General features: G+C 37.7%; 3 protein-coding genes across 3 annotated transcripts; 2 read left to right on the top strand and 1 right to left on the bottom strand.

The window, feature by feature from the left end:
* Positions 1 to 3,440: 3,440 nt before the first annotated feature.
* LOC137891535 (tetraspanin-13-like) lies at positions 3,441 to 7,654 on the bottom strand. Its single transcript, XM_068736198.1, has 6 exons — positions 7,476 to 7,654; positions 5,513 to 5,680; positions 5,235 to 5,315; positions 4,960 to 5,073; positions 4,735 to 4,854; positions 3,441 to 4,400 (listed from the first exon to the last, which is right to left on the bottom strand). Exons 1-6 carry the CDS (start codon positions 7,536 to 7,538, stop codon positions 4,326 to 4,328), a joined length of 621 nt encoding a protein of 206 aa, XP_068592299.1. The 5' UTR covers positions 7,539 to 7,654; the 3' UTR covers positions 3,441 to 4,325.
* Positions 7,655 to 9,062: 1,408 nt separating this feature from the next.
* Positions 9,063 to 12,320, top strand: LOC137891325 (C-type lectin domain family 12 member B-like). Its single transcript, XM_068735886.1, has 6 exons — positions 9,063 to 9,225; positions 9,974 to 10,081; positions 10,165 to 10,359; positions 10,741 to 10,901; positions 11,340 to 11,452; positions 11,918 to 12,320. The coding sequence occupies exons 1-6, from the start codon at positions 9,165 to 9,167 to the stop codon at positions 12,063 to 12,065; spliced, it is 786 nt and encodes a 261-aa protein (XP_068591987.1). The 5' UTR covers positions 9,063 to 9,164; the 3' UTR covers positions 12,066 to 12,320.
* A 1,278-nt stretch (positions 12,321 to 13,598) lies between these two features.
* On the top strand, positions 13,599 to 17,908 carry LOC137891335 (C-type lectin domain family 4 member A). Its single transcript, XM_068735897.1, has 7 exons — positions 13,599 to 13,685; positions 14,335 to 14,397; positions 14,825 to 14,932; positions 15,026 to 15,199; positions 16,343 to 16,494; positions 16,741 to 16,859; positions 17,575 to 17,908. The coding sequence occupies exons 1-7, from the start codon at positions 13,625 to 13,627 to the stop codon at positions 17,720 to 17,722; spliced, it is 825 nt and encodes a 274-aa protein (XP_068591998.1). The 5' UTR covers positions 13,599 to 13,624; the 3' UTR covers positions 17,723 to 17,908.
* The last annotated feature ends 1,462 nt before the right edge of the window (positions 17,909 to 19,370 follow it).

Below are 19,370 nucleotides of genomic sequence, written 5' to 3'. Positions count from 1 at the left end.
CAGAACCAGTACTGCACCTGTCAGACGGTCAGACCTCTGCTGCAGTAAAAAAAAAAAATTCTAAAGGGACTCTGGTGCTCAGAAACACTAGAACAGGGGTGCCCACACTATTCCGGCTTGCGAGCTACTTTTAAAATGACCAAATCAAAATGATCTACCTACATTCAAAATGCTAAATATCTATCTATCTATCTATCTATATATGTATATATATATATATATGTGTGTATATATGTGTGTATATATGTTGGAGCTATTTATTTGATATTAGTATTTTGGGTATGGGAAAAGGCTGACTCAGATAAATAAGTAGAGCCGAATAATGCAGTGAAGAAGGTAGCACATTTCCTCATGTTTGGGTACTTTTCCCCTGTGAGTAAGTTCCAAAACTGTCCATGAGCCCTAGACTTCAGCTGAATGTCAGCCAGTGGTGTCAACATCTCATCCTCCACTCCAGACGAGTTCAGGTGAAACAGCGTTGTCATTTTTGAATCACCTCAATATCTTCCCGAAATGTCTCATCTCATCTCATCATCACCCGCTTATCCGGGATCGGGTCACGGGGGCAACAGCTCCAGCAGGGGACCCCAAACTTCCCTTTCCCGGTGCCACATCAGCCAGCTCTGACTGGGGGATCCCGAGGTGCTCCCAGGCCAGTTTGGAGATATAGTCCCTCCACCTGGTCCTGGGCCTCCCTCGGGGTCTCCTCCCAGCTGGTCGTGCCTGGAACACCTCCCTAGGAATGTGCAGCACATAAATGTAGCGACTGGCTTTTTTTGAATGGCATGCGACCTACTGTACGTATTGGGCACCCCTGCACTAGAAAATAAAAGTTCCCTGTAGTAACTTTAAGAACGGTACTTGACTAAATGTAGCCTCATTTACATTCTACTTGTATTACCCTGCAATACATTAAATTGACAAACAAAAAATAGACTTGCAATAACTAAACCCCCTGCTAGCGCATACTTTTTAGTTTCTTCAACTGTAGTTCAAAACAAATTCACATCGACTTTGACTTCTGACAACAAGCTAAATAAACCTTATGTTAGTGTGAAAAGATCGGGGGGGGGGGGGGGGGGGGGGGAGTTGCTTACCAGGAAGGATCTCGGTGAAAGAGTCAAATCCCCGCATAGTCATACACACCATCTAGCACAGAAAGGCAAGACTGTTGAAATGTCTGCAGCCCAAAGGATGAAACCAAGTTTGAACTTTGTCTGGGTTGCCAAGTTCTTTCTCAAGCTGCCGGAGTCAGACAGCTTGATCCGAGAACGAGACTTGCTTCCCAGATTGACTAGACATATTGGGAAACTCAAGGGCCTTGTTGAAGTTTACAGCCCAGATTATGTGCAGTAATGTCTTCAGACTAAAATCTGACGTATTTCTGTACGCGCCCCCCATTTCAGCAAAGACCCCTTCAGGCAATAAGAGGTGACAGTGTGATAAGAGCCCCGCAGATAACAACCTCAGAGTGCTGGACATGCTTCAGGCACTATGCAAAACACAGCTTTAGAAGAAAAGCCGATTCACGGCCTTTCAAATGTGGCTTTGAAGCTTTCAGCTGAGGGTTACAGTTTGGAGCGTTCTGACAAGAGATTGCTAAATTTGTATCTAACAAGCAGATATGTCAAAGAAACATGGGCTTGATACTTTGATCACTGTGAAGGAGACATAAGACACAGGGTATCATAATGTCTTATGTTGGGACGTAAGTGACTGAGGGCATTTCTAGTTGAGAAAACACCCGTCAACATCTACATCTTACATGTCAACTTCAATCTGGTCAACCACCATAAAGGTCAGCAGGAGCTAATTAAACTACTTGGTGTTTAACCATACGTTTTTGATACCTCTATAATAATACATTTACACGTTTAAACATAACTCACCATGCGCTTCCTCTGCTTCTCCCCAAAATTACCTGTGACCCTGGAAGTAGTATCATAGTAGCATTTGCCCAGAATTATGGTTATTGTAGTGTTTTACAAATACTTTAGCTACATTTTAATTTTTAAACTCTTCACACAAAATGCTCCCAAGTTTGGTCTCAAAATGTGCATGTTGAAATAAAGTGGAACTTTTCAAATAATGCTTTTAACAGATTGTTTTGGTTCCTGTAAATCCACATTGTATTATACAAATCTATTTATCTACGAGGAGAAAAGTGCAGCCTATGCAGAAGACTGTATTTGAAGTGGTGTAGAGTAAGAATAACTTTTAAAATGTTCCATGTTACATAATGACATCCCAGCAAATTTTACATTCTTTAATTCACTCAAAGCCTTGTTGTGCTGAAGTACAGCAAAAGTCTTTTTCTATTGTGTATCAACCACAACGTTGTTTTTTCTTCAAAACACCAAAGCTTAGATATTTGAATCACTTGTAAATATTCAGTAAGCCATTCAGTAATACCCTAACTTTGGAAAGCATACAGCGTTAAACCACATTTTACACATTTGTAACGGACTCTATATATATATATATATATATATATATATATATATATATATATTTTTTTTTTTATTTTTTTATTTATATATATATATATATATATATATTTTTTTTTATTATTTATTTATATATATATATATATATATATAAATAAATATATATATATATATATATATATATATATATATATATATATATATTACAACAAACTGAATTAATTTCAGATTTGTCCACTAGTGCCTTACAACTTCAATGTTTGGCAGAGGTGGTGAAGGAAATAACTATGTTGCAATACTGCTCCCCAGAGTGATGTTAAAGAAAACAAAGTATATACACGTTCCAATGATTCTGCGTACTGTACATTTTGCAATAAGCCTTAACATGTGTGCCAACATGAGGTGCAAATTGAACTATGTTGTGAAAACAATAAAACAATCTATATAAGTTTGTCTTTCAACTTATAAACTGAAACATTTAAATAGATATAAATATCACCATCTAAATAAGGTCATGTGATTGGTTCCACCCTGCCAATGTATGCTGGTAAAGAATGATCTGATTACAAAATGAATAGATCTAAATATAGAGTGCAGTTAAGTTCACACAGAGACATATTTTACAATGGCATTGTACCGGTGAAGTTCACAGTCACCTTGGTGAACTGGTTGGACCAACTGAGGAGTCTGTTCAGAGGCGTTCAACAGCGAGTGCAGTTCCTGGTCAGGATCCTGTTTGGGGTGAGGAATGTGAGCAAGTCATGAGTCACCAAGTCATCGACTCCTGAGTGAAAGTAAGGCTCTCTGTTAGCATTACATCTGACAAGCAAAGCATCAAATACAACATTTTTCTTACACGTGCTGCAACTCTGCAAGTCTATTTGTTGGAGGAAAATGAGACTATTGATGTGATTAAAGAATATTTTGTATGAATGTATAAGGTGTGTTTTAAACAGGAAACAAAGAGCAATAAATACACATATGAAACAAAAACCTGGTTTCATAACAGTATGTACTTTAATACAATCAATTACATTTAATATTTCCCTGCTGTTAAGGACACCCAACACCCAAATCCACTGTCACACACAACGTGTGGTCACCCATGCATAGTTAGTCTGGGAGCGGTGAGCAACACTCATCCAGCCATCATGGTGCTCACCTGCAGTTTGTTTGCATAAGGTGTGTGTGTGTGTGTGTGTGTGTGTGTGTGTGTGTGTGTGTGTGTGTGTGTGTGTGTGTGTGTGTGTGTGTGTGTGCATGGCGAGCATAGACATCTGCTGTTAACGTCCATCACTTTGAGACAGATTAGAATTAAAGAGGCAATGCTTACATGCATCAAGTTTCACTTAAAGGAATAGTTGTATTATTATTTGCTTTCTTGCCACAAGTCAAGAGTCATCTAACTCAAAGAGCAAGCTTATTTCCCTAATCCTCAAACCACTCCTGAAAAGAAAGACAACTCATATTCACAGCAAAACAAAGTATATTTTAAATGAAAGTAATCAAGTAGCAAATATTAAAGCAAACAGATGTATTTATAAGCAAAAAAACAACCATTTCCTCAGTTCAATACACTCAGGGGCTTAGTAGTTACAGCCTTACTTGGTCTGGTATGACCAGATGCTAATGTTAGCAGTGAGCAATCTTCAGATAGATTCGGTGGAGCTGTCTTTAAGACTTAAGAATGATTTTTCCCTTTTTGTATTACTGTTACACTTTATTTTACCATCATTATCATATAATGGTCATAAGTGACTATACAGCAAAACGCTGTATTAAAGCGTACAAATGTCCCGATAAGAGTGATTTACTGAGTTAAGAGGAAAAGCATTTTATTCAGTAGTCCATTTTGGGCCTTCATTAAGTTGCGAGTGGTTATAGAAAGGCTCCAGGATTTGACCGAGGATCTTTGAGATTTCTGTATCTGTGGGCGAGCCAAACTCCAAGGACCTGAAATAAAAGAAAAATGAGCGTTAAGAAGTGTGCGACAGTCGTTGCGAGAGTGGCCTTATTGTTAACGATATTAGCCTTGGTGACGCGCCTGCAAAGCCTGTATAGCCTAGTTGATTGCCTTGGCTTGCATCCATGAAATCTTGTAGGCTATATTGAGTCTGTAAGTCGTCAGCAACACTGGAGCACGAGGTAGTGGGGAAACCCTCGATTGCCAACGAGCAGTTCGCACTCTGGCGTGTCAAGTTTTCTGAATTTAGGCCTACAATAAACTTCAACGCGCCACACATGTATCTTAATGTCAACATCAGCACCCACTTCACATTTTACTGACCTCTGTGAAGCTGAAGAAGAGTCCGATACCACCCACAAACCGCAGCACCTCTCCCGCAGTCTGCTGGATGGTGTTGGAGCACGTCTTACAGGGTGGTGGAGGGATGCTCTTATAGCAACTCTAGAAGAAGTGAGGGCTGCAAATGAAATAACTGCCAGAGACATCATCATGATAAAGAAAAGAATATATAAGAATGAAAAGAATATTCCAGTCTGATTGACTTACAGCAGCACATGTGCCATTGATGGGAACAGAAGAGAAGCCGCAACAGTCGAGGGTCTTTTCTACGTCCCTTTGAGTCGCCTCCGATTTGTTCCATCCAATCTCCAGCAGATGGTTCTGTGAATGAAAAATCGCATCGCAAAAGCATGAGAAAAATTAAGAGCAATGAACGAGAATAAACATTATTTGTGCAAATACACCGTTAGGATCACTGAACCCATGTGAGAGTATTTCACTTTTACTGAAATGAATGTACACAAAAAACAACAACGACATACCTGTTGGTCTTTATTCAGGGCCAGACAAGCACAGGACACAGAAAACTGCATGACAAACACTGTAAACAGGATTATCATGTACTGGAGCAAGTTTAGGAAGTCTGAAATCTTGGCATTTTGCTGCTTCACGAACCATTTAAAACAGACAATTAAAACACACGCTCATGAGAGGAATAAAAGCCTCCAGGAGCTGTGGCTTTATTTACTTTTCATTCTGCTTTGGCAGAAGATGTGAAGTGAATGACTCACTGTACTTCCACAAACAAACCAAAGGATACGAAGAAGAGGAGGACCTGGTGGTGCTTCAGGGCGCCGCACAGTCCCACAATGGCAACCAGGAACAGGAAGATGCCCACGCTGATGACCCCCGCCACCACCCTGATGCTGGAGACCAGGTCGAACCACTTCCCCCAGGCCGCCACTCCGATCAGCAGCAGACTCACCAACTGAAGAGGAAGTAATCAACGTAACCATGGAGATAAGAAGGAAGTACAATCAATGTCACCAGGATGTGTCCTCGTAAAAAAAAAAAAAAAAAGGGACTATCAGCCGCGGTCCAGACTACAACAACATTTTGCTTTCCGAAAACAGGTCGATGTAGTTTTGACAATGTGCAAAAAAATGTGGCAGTAAAAAAACTGCAAATAGAAAATGATCAATCAGAATTGTGAGTAGGGTTGGTGCATAAACATTAAAGTGATTCTGACTATAGTGATTTGTATACTGCTATTATGAAAATCACAGAATGTGTTTTTAATCATTTTTTACTTTTTGTGTTTTGTTGTCGACATTGTGTCCCCCACCACTTCTGACACCAAACCAGTAAGTATGGCCTTGAATAAACTGAAAAAGGTCATAGTGTTGAAATTAGTTTGGAATCTTGGGCTACAAATAATTATTATTTACATTATCAACATTCACCTAAAGATTGTTTTCTTGATAAATTGTTTTGTCTAAAATGTCAGAAAATTGTGAATTTCCCACAGATGAAAAGTTAACATCTTCAAATGTGCCGTTTTATCCGACTACCAGTTCAAACCCCAAAGAAGTCAGTTACTATTACATATGACAAAGAAAAGTATCAAAATCCTCATATTAGAAAAGCTGGAACCTACACATGTGTTTTAGCCTAAAGTAATTATGCATTCATCAAAACACTTGCAGATGAATTCTCTGTCAATCCACTTATTCGATCAATAGACTGCAGCTCTAATTAAATTCTTTAAATAATTAGTGGCTTATAGGACTTACATTACATTACAGTCATTTAGCAGACACTTTTATCCAAAGCGACTTACAATAAGTGCATCAACATTGGTAATCAAAAGAACTGCTAGTCACCAGAAGTCATAAGTACATTTCCTTTTCCAAACAAGCATCTAAGAGCATGAAGCAGAGCATAACTCAGAACCAAAGTACAGAAACAAGAAAAACAGTTAGTGCTATAAGTAATACGAATACAATAAGTGCAACAAGCTAGTATGAAAACAATAAGTGCTAAGTGGAAGGCTCAGGGTAGCACTTCCTGAAGAGGTGGGTTTTCAGCCTGCGCCGAAAGATGGGCAGCGACTCCGCTGTCCTGACGTCAGTGGGAAGATCTGTTTATTTACTTATATAATATTATATATTATAATAGGGCTTTCAAATCAAAAGGCAACTGGATTTCCTGTTAAAATGCATACCTTTAACTTAGATATTTATCTGTTTATTTACTTTTACAACTTTACTAAAGTATGCAGAACAAGAGACAGCGTTCTGTATGTAGACAGCAGCTCCAGTTATTACAAAAGGACGGTATACAAATAAAAACAGGCTACATTAAAAGAATTAGCAGTATTGTAAACAAATAACAAAGAGTAAAGCAGTGTTTGTGTTTTTTGGATGACAGAGGTGGTTCAGAGTTACATACAGGTGTTCCGCTTCAGTTGAAAGAGGTAAAACAATGAAGGGATTATAGAAGTTTATTTATATTAAGTTTTTATATTGTCTGAGGAAATCCCCCGATAATCCCATGAACAGTGTGGCCATGAACTGGGTCTAATCATTCACCGCCAACACCTGTCCGTTTCCACAAAAAGGGAACTGGTCACAAAACAACCAAAACGTGTTAATCCCTTTTTGTCTTAAACTAAATATGAGCACAAGTCGAGACGGAAGCAGAGACAGCTGTTGCCGTTTTGAAGCAGTTATTTCGGTTTCGGTTATTTCCCATCGGTATAACAGCCGTACATTCATACTTACGACATAAAGTACATTAAGAGCGCTGAGTGCGTTCTTGGTGCAAACAAATCCGCCGCATACCATCGCTGCTCGCCGGTACAGTCCTTCAAAAATAAATAGATTTCTACTTCTCCAGACTTCTCACCGAGACTGCGTCAGTCTCGAGGCTCTCTGGCTCCTTCGGGCTTCTCGCCTGCAGGTGAAAACGTTTCCTGAACAGATCCTGCACGCTGATTGGTCAGTTGCCTTTATTACACATACGTCATTATAGTTTTTTTCTACAGTCAAGACTAATTAACCCAGATCATTGAGTCACTGAAGGGTAAAAGGTTACTAATGACCTCATCTTCACGTTGATCCTGCATTTTATTCACTTATTTTTATGAATATATTTATGATTGTATATTTAATTGTTTCACAACAAAACTGAATACAAATAGTTCACAATAGCTTTAAAGGATTGATTGCAGGACTGTTGTGTTTGACTGCATTAGATTCAGCAAGGTGTACCTTATTGACTGCCAACTGAGTGTAAACTGAGTGTGAGACCACATCTGTCTGCAAATGGAGTTCTAGATCGCCATCTGCTGGTGTTTACTTATTAGGTCAAAAGGTCAAATCTGTCTATTGATCCATGGAACTCTCTCACTCAATTCAATTCAATTTATTTTTGTACATCCCAAAATCTCCCCCCCAAAAAAAACCCTTCAACGGGGAGAAAAGAGGAAGAGACCTTAGGGAGAGCAACAGAGGAGGGATCCCTCTCCCAGGTTGGACAGAAGTGCAATAGATGTCACGTGTACAGAATGAACAACATTACAGAATTACAACACATTCAATGCATATGACAGAACCACGGCAGGAGGCAAGACCAGGGTCCAGGTATAACCAGGATCCAAGGAAACCTGCGAGGCGAGAAAGCACAGCGACTCCGGTGAACACTCCATCATTTCTTCCAGTGGGATCTTTTGCTAATCTTTGCTTTTGACTTGTGAGTGATCTAAGGTATTGCTGGCCTGGTTCGGTAAATTCAGACCTTCAGAATAGACTTTGTCTGTTTTGAAATTAAAATCTATTTTAATCACATAAAAGTACCAGATGATGTTTGAAGAACTGGGTCTTGGGAAATCATGAGTCAGCAGAGGGCAGAAGAGCAAGCGATTTTGCATGAAGGAGGAAACTCAATGTTTTGGATAAATATAGTGGGCTGTGGTTTCTGTTTGTAAAAAGTTCAAGATTAAGCAAGAAGAGCAGTTACTGCACAGATAAAGCAAAAAGGGAAGGAAACAAGTTATCGTTCGAGACTTATCAGTACAACTAATGTGCTAACTAATGTCTACTTTGATAAAGAAAAGAAAAAAATAAATAAGAGAGGCAGTCAAAATAGCAAACCATCTGGTGTAGTGAAAGATTTCACTGCCAACTCTTATTTTTTGTTATTTTTAACATTAAAAATAAGAGCGGCGACGGCCTGGCCTCTGCTCAGGGTATGCTGAAATATGTGCCTGTCCAAAAATATCAAATCCCAAAATGCACCACTTTGTCAGTCTTACAACATTCCTCAAAAGAAGAAGTTATGATCACTCACAGTTGTTTCTACGTGTCTGAAACCGAACCAAAGTTCACTCACAATAACCTGCATTCAAACCTCTGAGGTGGTTTGAGTTTTATGTTGCTGTCTTTGAGGTGAAGTGAATACCTGATAAGATAATGGAGGAAGAACTCAATTACGTGACGGTGAAGTTCAACACCGACGGTATATCTGCACATGGTGAGTCATGTTTTTTGTTGTACTTTAATGATGTACTAGTTCTGTGTGCTGTCTAACTGAGCTGTTGACAGTAGTGGAAAGTACATTTACTTCAGTATTTACAAGTACAGATTTGAGGTACTTGTGTTTTACTTTGCTTTTTCTATCTGCTGCTACTTCAAACTTACATTTGATTGGATTTGTTTGAAGTATACTTTTGTAAAGTAACATTTTTACATTGAAGAAATAATATGTTCCACTGTTCTCACAATCTACAGCACTGAAGTGCTGTTTAGCCGAATGCATCAGCAACATATTTTATTGACAATACTTGTACTTGCCTAACATTTTGAATGCAGAGCTTCTATTTTTATATTGTGGTATTTCTACTTTTACCTAACCACCACTCTGCATGTATCAGGCAGCTCCAGACATACTTTGTAATAACTGTCTTTGCACACACACTACGCTCCCGAGACGTTAGTTTATCAGCAGACAAGGAAATGACTTTTGAAAGTCTCTAATCTTAGAACTAAAAGTTCTCATTTCCTTTAAACTATTTAGTTTTTTGCAGAGAAACCAAGCGACCTAGAAATAATCTATGAAGAGGTGAAGACCTACGAGGAGCAGGCATGCGATACAAATCCTGTCATACCAGATAATTTAGGGTTTACCATGATTAAAAAACATAAAATATGATTGAAGATGATGACTATTTGCTGCAAATTAGTCAAATAAATTGATTGGTTGTTTTTTTTGCTCTCGGTAGAAAATAAAAAGAAAGCTCCACTGTGCACACTGCTTCATCTGGTGGCAGCAGGTTTGGGGATTATTTGCGTCCTCTTGGTGTCGGTCATCATCACACTCAGTATCTACTGTAAGTCCGTCTACCTGTTGTCCAGGACGTTCAAGGCAGTTTGATATTAAGTGCAACGGTAACGGTTTCTTCCCCAACTGCAGTCAGCACAGTCATGTCAGAGCAGCACAGAGAAAACAGCAACTTAACAGCACAGAATCTGCAGCTGTGGACAGAAAAGACCAACTTAGAGAGACAGACAGAAGAGCTGACCAGAGAGAGAGACGGGCTCAACTGGACCGTCGGAGTCATCCTGGAATATGAGGACTTCCCAGTGAATACACACTGCCCACAGAAAGGTGAAAACAGGGTGTGCTTTCTGTCAGCAATGAAAGGACATTTACTCAAGTACTGCACTTTATACAAAGTCAAAGTATTTATACTTCAGTTGAGCCTTTGCCAGGCGAGTATTGTAATCTCACTCACTCTACATTTGTCTGACAGCTTTAGTTACATTTAGGATTATACATTTGACATACCCTTCCTGTCCAGTGAAAACCAATCCAGGGGATCTATTAGCAGAAAAGGAATATAACATTCATATGTTTTTATTAGTGTATAATCAACTGACAATAAGTCTATGTTACCGAGGCCACCTGCAGAATGTATACAATTTATATAAAAATGTTGTCTGTAACAGAAAACGATTATGATTTAGTTGTCTCGTTCTTGTTTAACAGTGTGTAAACCTTGCCTGGATGGCTGGGTGCTGTTCCAGTCAAACTGTTACAAGTTTTCAGCATCTGAATATTCCTCCTATTGGAGGAATTGGGAGGAAAGCCACGATCAATGCAAACAAATGATGGCAGATCTGGTGGTGATTGAAAGCCAAGAGGAACAGGCAAGACTGATTTTATTTTCAATTTTCACAGGCAGAGATGGAAATGAATCGTGTCCAAAACTGTGAACACATGAAACAATTTAAAAAAAATAATATATGTAATATCTTTGTTGTATAATTGTCTAAATAGAATGTTTTGCATTGCACCATTTACAGTATAACTGCAAAAAAATCACACCTAAGCTTCACAGCTACTTAAATATATTCCTTTTTATTTCTCTTTTATGTTTATTATTACTATTTCTCGCATGTCTTTTTTCATCAATGCAATACATTGTGCTCTGTGAAGCACAATGTATTGCATCTTTTTGTACGACATTTGCTGTCTATCTGTCTAATCTACCTAATATTATATATTGTAAATATTTTGTATTAATCTGTTATAATGAGGACAAATAGATCAATCTTTCTCCATCATCACCTGCATAACAAATGTAGGAATTCATCAATAACCACACAAAAGTCTACAATGATGAAAGCCATGGCTATTGGATCGGCTTGAGCAAAATGGACACGTGGACGTGGGTAGATGGAAGCAACTTCACTGTGAAGTAAGTAACACACTCACTTTAACCTCAGTGAATTGTGACCCCCCCCCCCCCTGTATGCTGCGTTTTACACTTTGTGTAGCTGGGTTGTAGAGAAATCTGACAGACAGGCCAAATGAAGCAAACATTGTCCAGTTTCCTAAAGTGGCAGATGGTGAAATTTGTAAAAAAGCAGATGGAGACATCTCTATCAACATCTCCCTCAGTAACGCAAAAGACAAAAACTTGGCCAAAAGAAGCAAAAAGGAGGAAGCAACACATTTAAGGAGACAACCGTTACAGTAGACTTAAGCATTAAAGGAATAGCTTGGGGAACATTTTGGGTAAATATGCTTATTTGCTTTCGATACTACTCTCGTGAACATATTATCAATCTTCTCATCTAACTCTCTGCAAGAAGCAACTAGGAATATTTCCCAAAACGTTGAAAAACACAGATTGATATCGTGTGATTCTTTTCTTCACCAGGTACTGGAAAACACAACAAGACAGGTTCAAAGTATCTTGTGGTCTAATTCAGAAACGAGGAGATCCTCTGGCCAACTGGCTCAAAGTGAGCTGTGCCATGAAGAACCGCTGGATCTGTGAAACCAGAGCCTTGATCAAACCAGATTAGGAGTCAGCTGCGTTATCAATATGGGTTATATAACATTAAAGACATATATCCATGTATCTATCGGCTAGGGACGTCAAAACTGATGTATGGCTTTTTTTTGTTGTAGTTTTTTTTAGTAAAGATGTAAGCATATTGTTGTATCTATTTCTACAAATGTTGAGTACACCCTCACCTTTGAGATATATATATATATATATATATATATATATATATGGCAGCTTGAATATATGTATATATTAAAGAGATAAGAAAGCAAACCGAATAAAGACTATCAATCATCTACTTTCTGCTTTTTGAATTTTATATTCTGTTCACATTCCTTGGACATATACACTCAGTGGCACTTAATAAGGTACAACTGTACAGTCCAATGCAATTCAATGGCTCTGCCATAAATTAAATCAATATATATATATATATATATATATATATATATATATATATGTTATGATGTTACGCTGTCATAGAAGTTTTGATTCCATGTTATTCGATAGCATTGAGGGCATAGTTAGTGGTGGTGTTGTACTGGACTGCATTATATTGAGAGGTGTTCCTAATATTCTACCCTCCTCATATATGTTAATATATGTATAATGTAAGTTGATACAATATAATGTAAACCAGTACAACGTTAACTATGACCTCAATGATGAACATATAATTCATTCATTCATTTCCGTCAACAGATTGTACATGTATGCCTAATAAAGTCCCCACTGAGTGTAAATTACAAATGTTTCCTAAGAATTAAATACTATTTTTTAAAGGAAATCTGGTAATGTTCTACATTTTTCTTATTGTCAATAATTCCCATAAAAAGACCTAAACAATACCTGATATATCTTTTTTCACCGCACCATACAACCTCCATTGATATTAAAACGATTAAACTATAAACTGTTGCAGTGGGTGACACGTTCTCTCATTTCTTGGAACATGCTCATCGCAGTTTATTTTGAGGTAATTCCACAGACCCCATGTTGCTGCCATAAATACTCTATACAGCATCAAATGTGTATTCATCCACGGCTGAAAATAGTCCCCAACAAACGCACAATTTACTCCTGTTTGAGTAACGTCAAAATATATATTGGTATGTGGACGAATACATGGGATTTGTTGACAATAAAATAATACACCATCCCCAGCATGGTGACAGACGTACCAGTGATAATGATGAAGACAACACACCAGTGTTGTTTGCAGACATCAACGTTGTCCCTTCTCCTGACATAGTGTGCTACAGTTAGACTGATCGCCAGTTAAGCATTAGATCTAATGTATAATTGTGTTAACTTCTGCTTTTGCAAAAGTTTCTACATTTGGTCGTTAAAAGCAGATGTACTTTTAATAACACACAATACATCTTGTGTAATCAATGGCTGCAAAGCCACATTGGACCTTTTAGCGTCACTGTTTGAGGTTGTCTGGGAGAAATGTGTCGCAATGCAAACTCGGAAACTGCAATCTTTGTTCTCTATCAGGTAGAGCTGGGAAATTTTGTTCAGTCACACACTTCTCTGCACTGAAGCAAGTACGGCGATCTACGACTTTTAAGGATGGAGACAGAAATCGTCTACTCTACGGTGGTTTTTAATAATAGTGGTGCAGCTCCAAAGGGTAAGTGACTCCTGCTTTTTTAAATCATGCATTTCATGAACTATTTAACGTCTTTATCAGGGTTCTGTGTGGAAGAGTCACATTGGTGACCCTTGTAGTAACAAAAATACGGTGACTTTATTGGTTTGCAAGATTTCTCTTCCATGCAATAAAGTACATATTACTTTTCAACAGCACAGTTTCCAGTAATATTAAGATTTGCTGTTACTCAAGTCAAATAATCCATATAAAAACAGTATTAGCACAAACTCCTATGTGAATTCTACAATATGTGGGATGCTGTTTCTTTTGTGTAAGTTTTGTTGCTGCTGTTTTTTAATCAAAGGCCACATTACTTTGATCAATAGTAATATATATTTAGCATTTAGAATTGGTCAAATTACACTAACCCTCACACAAACATGCTGGCATGAATGTACATTTTAGAATGTAATCAAGTAATTTTTGACAATGTAACTACAATCTGATGACAGATTTTCTTCAAATGTAACCTGGTCTGATTATAATTATTTTGTTAACACGACCACATGCAATCCGTTACTACTACCCAACACAGACTGTGTCACTTATGTTTCAACAGGAAGTACTTTACCACTACTAAGTCACTTTTCTCTTCTCGTTTCCTTTTGTTGTTATTTCTGTCATTCAGAGAAAAAAGAAGACCCGACAATTGATTCTGAAGTGAAACCTAAAGAGGCTGCTACCGAACCGAGTAAGTTATACAAATCTGTTGACTCTCCTTTTTGTATTTCATCAGTGAAGCTATACAATATCATCAGCCAGAATATTCTTTACTGACAAAAAGAAAGTACAAATTCACACTTTAAGATGATGAATTATTAGTTTAGTCAATAAAATAAAGCTAAATCTGCTCTTTTTGACCTGCTTTGACATCTAACTTGAAGGTTGGGTGGGTTAAAAATGCTCCTAAAAAACATCAATAACTATTATTTATTTGTCCTGCATGATTATGGAAGTGATGATAGTAGTATAGTTTAGAATGTGCGTGGATCAAAAAGAAGAAGTCACAGTTGTACAGTGTATTACAATACAAAATGACAATACATTCTCCATAATAACAACAATAATGAGTGACTTGATTATAATTACAATTGTGATTTGAATATGACTTTTCTCAGTACAAGCAGATGGCAAAGCAGCTGCACGCTCTCACTTTGCTGTGTTGGCGGCGTGCTTGGTGATACTTTGTGTCCTCCTGGTGGCGAGCATCTTTGTCATCATCCACTGTGAGTTAATAATAAGGCTTTGTTGATGACACCAAATGGCATCTACTAATTGATTGATTGACTGACTGATGTGCTGTCTCCTTCCCATTCTAGTCAGTTTTGTGATGAAAGAACAGAGAGCAAACCTCAGCAACCTCACAGCAGAAAATGAGCTGCTGATCGAGGAGAGGAGCATCTTAAGCAGAGTCACAGACGATCTCAACATGACGCTGGGAGTCATCATGAAATTTAACACCTTTCCAGTGAATGAATACTGCCCGGATAAAAGTAAGTGCGTCTTGTTATGTTGACCATGTCTAGTTCTTAAGCCAAATTCGCTGACTGGGAATAAATCCATCTGTTTTAAAGACGTACGTAGGGATGATTAAGGGCAGTATCCCTATATTAATGCTCTGCTATGCAATGAAAGCTGAGGACAGCAGTTTGGCTTTTAAAGTTTCTACTCAGAGTAATTGTGAAACTGTGAAAACAGAAGGATAAAATACTAAAAATATTCCATGAACAAGAAGCCAGAGGCATTGTAAAAATACATTTTGTACAGTAACAAGAAAACCTAATTGACAACAGAGTAGGTTCGCAGTCAAAAGAGGCCAAATATTGTCCCTCATACAAAGAACAAGTGTCACCAGCGAAAGATAAACATTAAGTCCCAGGAACTACAACCGTGTAAACGTACACAGCAAGTCAAAAGATATAAGTTAGCCCCACAGTACATTAACACGTAGTTACTTAGAATGCTGTACTTAATCTAACCAAAAGCTCAAAAAAACCTATTGACTTCAAGATGAGGGTACCAGAAGGCCAAAGATGCTAACTCCTTTCCGGTTATAGGACTCATTCCTGCAGCGCTCTATAAGATATAGCTGAAGAAAGATAGCTGATCTGAAGCTATAGATGAAACCTTCAGGTGAAAGAAAAAAAATACACAGTGATGCATAACCTATTGATTGAGATTGAGATATTTCTCTGGATAAATGAAAACTTTACCTGCTGGTGGCGCTAGAAGAGAAAAGTCAGGAGATCACCAAAGTCAGTAGGGTTAACTCTCTGGACACCATTGACATCTGTACCAAACAGCATGGCAATCCACCGAACAGTTGTTGAGATATTTCACTCTAGACCAAAGCGGTAGACAGACCCATGGACAGACAGACATTACTAGAACCATGCCGCTAAAAACATTTCCCAAAAATCCTTGCTGCTTTGAGGCTAAGAGGAGGTTGTTTCTCTCTTCCTTCCAGCTGTTGTTGGTATTTCATTGGTGTTTTAATATATGCATAGCTTGTAATACTGTTATACTGGATGCTGTTCTGTCACTGTGACCCAACTTAATTTGTGTTATTCCATTGTGTTTTTTAAATAAAAGATTCTAGCATTGCTCTATTTCTCTGCTTTTTTTCTTGAATGCAGAGTGTCAGCCGTGCCGGAGAGGCTGGATTCTGTTCCAGGAAAAGTGCCACCTGTTTTACGAAGGCAATGATTGGAAGACATGGAAAGGAAGCCAAGAGTATTGCAGACGGGCCGCTGCAGATCTCGTTGTTATTGATAATCTGCATGAACAGGTGAGCCCTAACAACATAAAGCCACGGTAACGCAAGAGTTTTTAACTGTGTTTCAGATTTAGACATTAAATGGCAATTCAGACTATCCAGGAAACAAAGAAGAAAATTCACATTACAACCACAATGCAATGGAGAAAAAACAAATCTATATAAACAGTCAGTGTTTTTAATGTCTGATCAGAATCTATGTCTGGAAGTGTGGAAAATGTGCATGTTTTTCATGATCTGTCACGGTATGATTTACAGGAATTCATCAGTAATCACACAGAGTTCTACCAAGACAAGTATCATGGATATTGGCTCGGATTAATTGAAACCAAAGACAACTACTGGGTCTGGGTCGATGGACGTAATGACGCTCTAGGGTAAGAAAGTCTTTTTCATTTCATTATTCATTAAACATTTGAATTTAGTCATCTCTGGTGAGCATCCACCCGGTCTCACCTGTCAACAACCTTATAATGAACCCAGTTCCGGCTGTTTTTAGAAACTTGTAACATATAAAAGTACCCTTAAGCAAGGCAGTACATTTCATGCAACTTATGCAACTAAGAAGCTGCTGAAAAAAGAGGAAGTGTGTTCATTTCTTTAATTACTTTTTCTGTGTGAATTTAGTAGCTTATCATGTGTTTGGAGTGTGATTTTTAAATTAGGACATTTTTTTTATGGGCAGCTTTTTGACCAAAACAACATACAAACTAAATGATATGTTTAAGACTGATTTATTTGACCAATTCTAAAAAGGAAAACACAAGTTAAGTTAAAATACCACAGAGTCCCAATAGTGTCCACTTACACGTTTATATACCTTAAGTACATTTTGACAAGTAGTCTTACTTAAGTTAAGTTGTGAATGCAAGACTTTTACTTGTAACAAAGTTACTTTTAAGGATCTGAACTTATTTTGGTGATTGATTTACTTCAGTCTTTATATTTAGTGATTTCAAGCTTTAAGCCAACATGGACGACAAGTCCTCAAAATGCTCAGAAATATGTATTTATTGTTATTATTTATTTGTTCATGGGCAGCAGAGGTAGAATATCAATACAGGTGTTGATATTCATGTTGTGTCTCTGAAGGTACTGGTTAAAGAAGAACTTTGGTCCCCCTGGTCATTGTGGACTGATGATCCCCAGGATGAATCTTACAGTCAGCTGGAATCAACCATCCTGTGAAATGAAAAACAAATTCATCTGTGAGAGCGACGCTCTGACATGGTCTTATTAGTGAGCGCTATGTTTGTTTTCTATAGAGTATTCTTGCTCTTCACGTTGCATGGATAACTGTATCACCACCAATTTTGGAAACACAAAAACATTCACCCAATTATAAAACAATAACATAGTAACAATGTTCCTCAAATAGCCTGAGGATGTTTTCGTATGTACTATCTTCCTGTACTACCGTTTGTTTGAAACGTATTCTATTAGCTACGTTTTAGTCTCAGATGTCTATTTGAACAAATGACTAGTTCGACTGAAGGTGTGAACTGTCTAAACCTAAGAAATGATGACAAAACAGACGATATGTTTGACAGTATTCACTCTCACAGGAGCACCCTAAAAAAATGTATTTCTTCTTGAGATCAGGAGTCACAATACGTGAAAAATCACGTGTGATGTAATCATCTCTCAGTGTAATCTTCTTTGAATTATTGCAACTATATCAGTGACCTTTATTGGGAAGAGACTGTGCATCATATCCAGATATCAATGTTATTCAATGTAGAATCATTGACGTCAATGGAATGTGCGTTTCCCCACGATGACCCTAAACTCAAAATCCTTTAAGCAAGAGTATTTGTGCAACGTCTACATCAAACATTATATTTCCAAACTGATGCAACAGAGTTTTGTTCCTGCGGCCGGCTTGCTGCATGTTGTGTACTCAAAGTTTCTGGTGTAACATAAAAAAAACAATGTGTCAAAATATGATGTGCAAAGAACCTGTATTTTATATTGTTGTATATTGTGTATTAGTTTGTCCCTTCTGTTGTACCAGTCTCATTCTCGTGTCTTTTAATACCAGGTGTCGCGCTTCTTTTTTTTGTTTGTATTGCTATTATTATATCTTTACTGCCATTACTCTACCTGTCCTTGTTCTTATCGTTTTGTCTCTTTGTATTTCTATATTTTTTTAATAAAATGTGTTTTTAAATACAACAAAATATTTCATTACATTTTCTTCAGAAGCAATAGACAATAAAAGGGGACTCTTTTTTTTCATGAAGATGGTAGTTTCATCAGGCATCAGTGGTGGAAGAAGTACTCAGATATTTCACTTAATGTTACTGTGAGGATCTTTTTACTGGTTATGAAACTGAAGCCTCTTTATGAACTATATCAGTGAAAAGAGACTCAGACTCCAGCAGCAACTGACCCGCTTCTCTGTCCTGCATTCAAAACTGTATTGAAGTAAAAGTACAGAAGACTATAAATATATATATACTTAAAAGTTCCAAAAGTAAAATACACATAACTATACACTATAGTAACTATACACATAATTTGATATTTCATATAACTAATCTGTATCTGAAAAGTAACTAGTGAATACAAGTGAGTACAAAGTAAAATACTTCCCTCAATTGTAGTGTAGAAGTATAAAGTAGCAGAAAATGGAAATAGTCAAGTACAAGTACCTCATAATTATTCTTAATTTCACAGTACTTGAGTAAATCATTACTTTCCTACACCGTCCTGCAGCTACAGTTCCTCCATTACATGCAACCTGAGCCAGCAGTATAAGCCAGTCTCTGGAATATGTACTGAAATTATGTCATTTTACACGCACCAACATTGCATAGATTTCATACATCAGCCGAGTCAAAACTGTTGCAAGCTGTTGAGACAAACTGTTGACTCACGTTTTGTCC

Source organism: Cebidichthys violaceus, unplaced genomic scaffold, assembly GCF_023349555.1.
Source record: "Cebidichthys violaceus isolate CVI_PGR_0920_01 unplaced genomic scaffold, fCebVio1.0.p SCAF_7, whole genome shotgun sequence".
NCBI lineage: Eukaryota > Metazoa > Chordata > Actinopteri > Perciformes > Stichaeidae > Cebidichthys > Cebidichthys violaceus.
The sequence above is the reverse complement of the archived record's forward strand: the minus strand, read 5'-3'. Positions and strand labels throughout refer to the sequence as shown.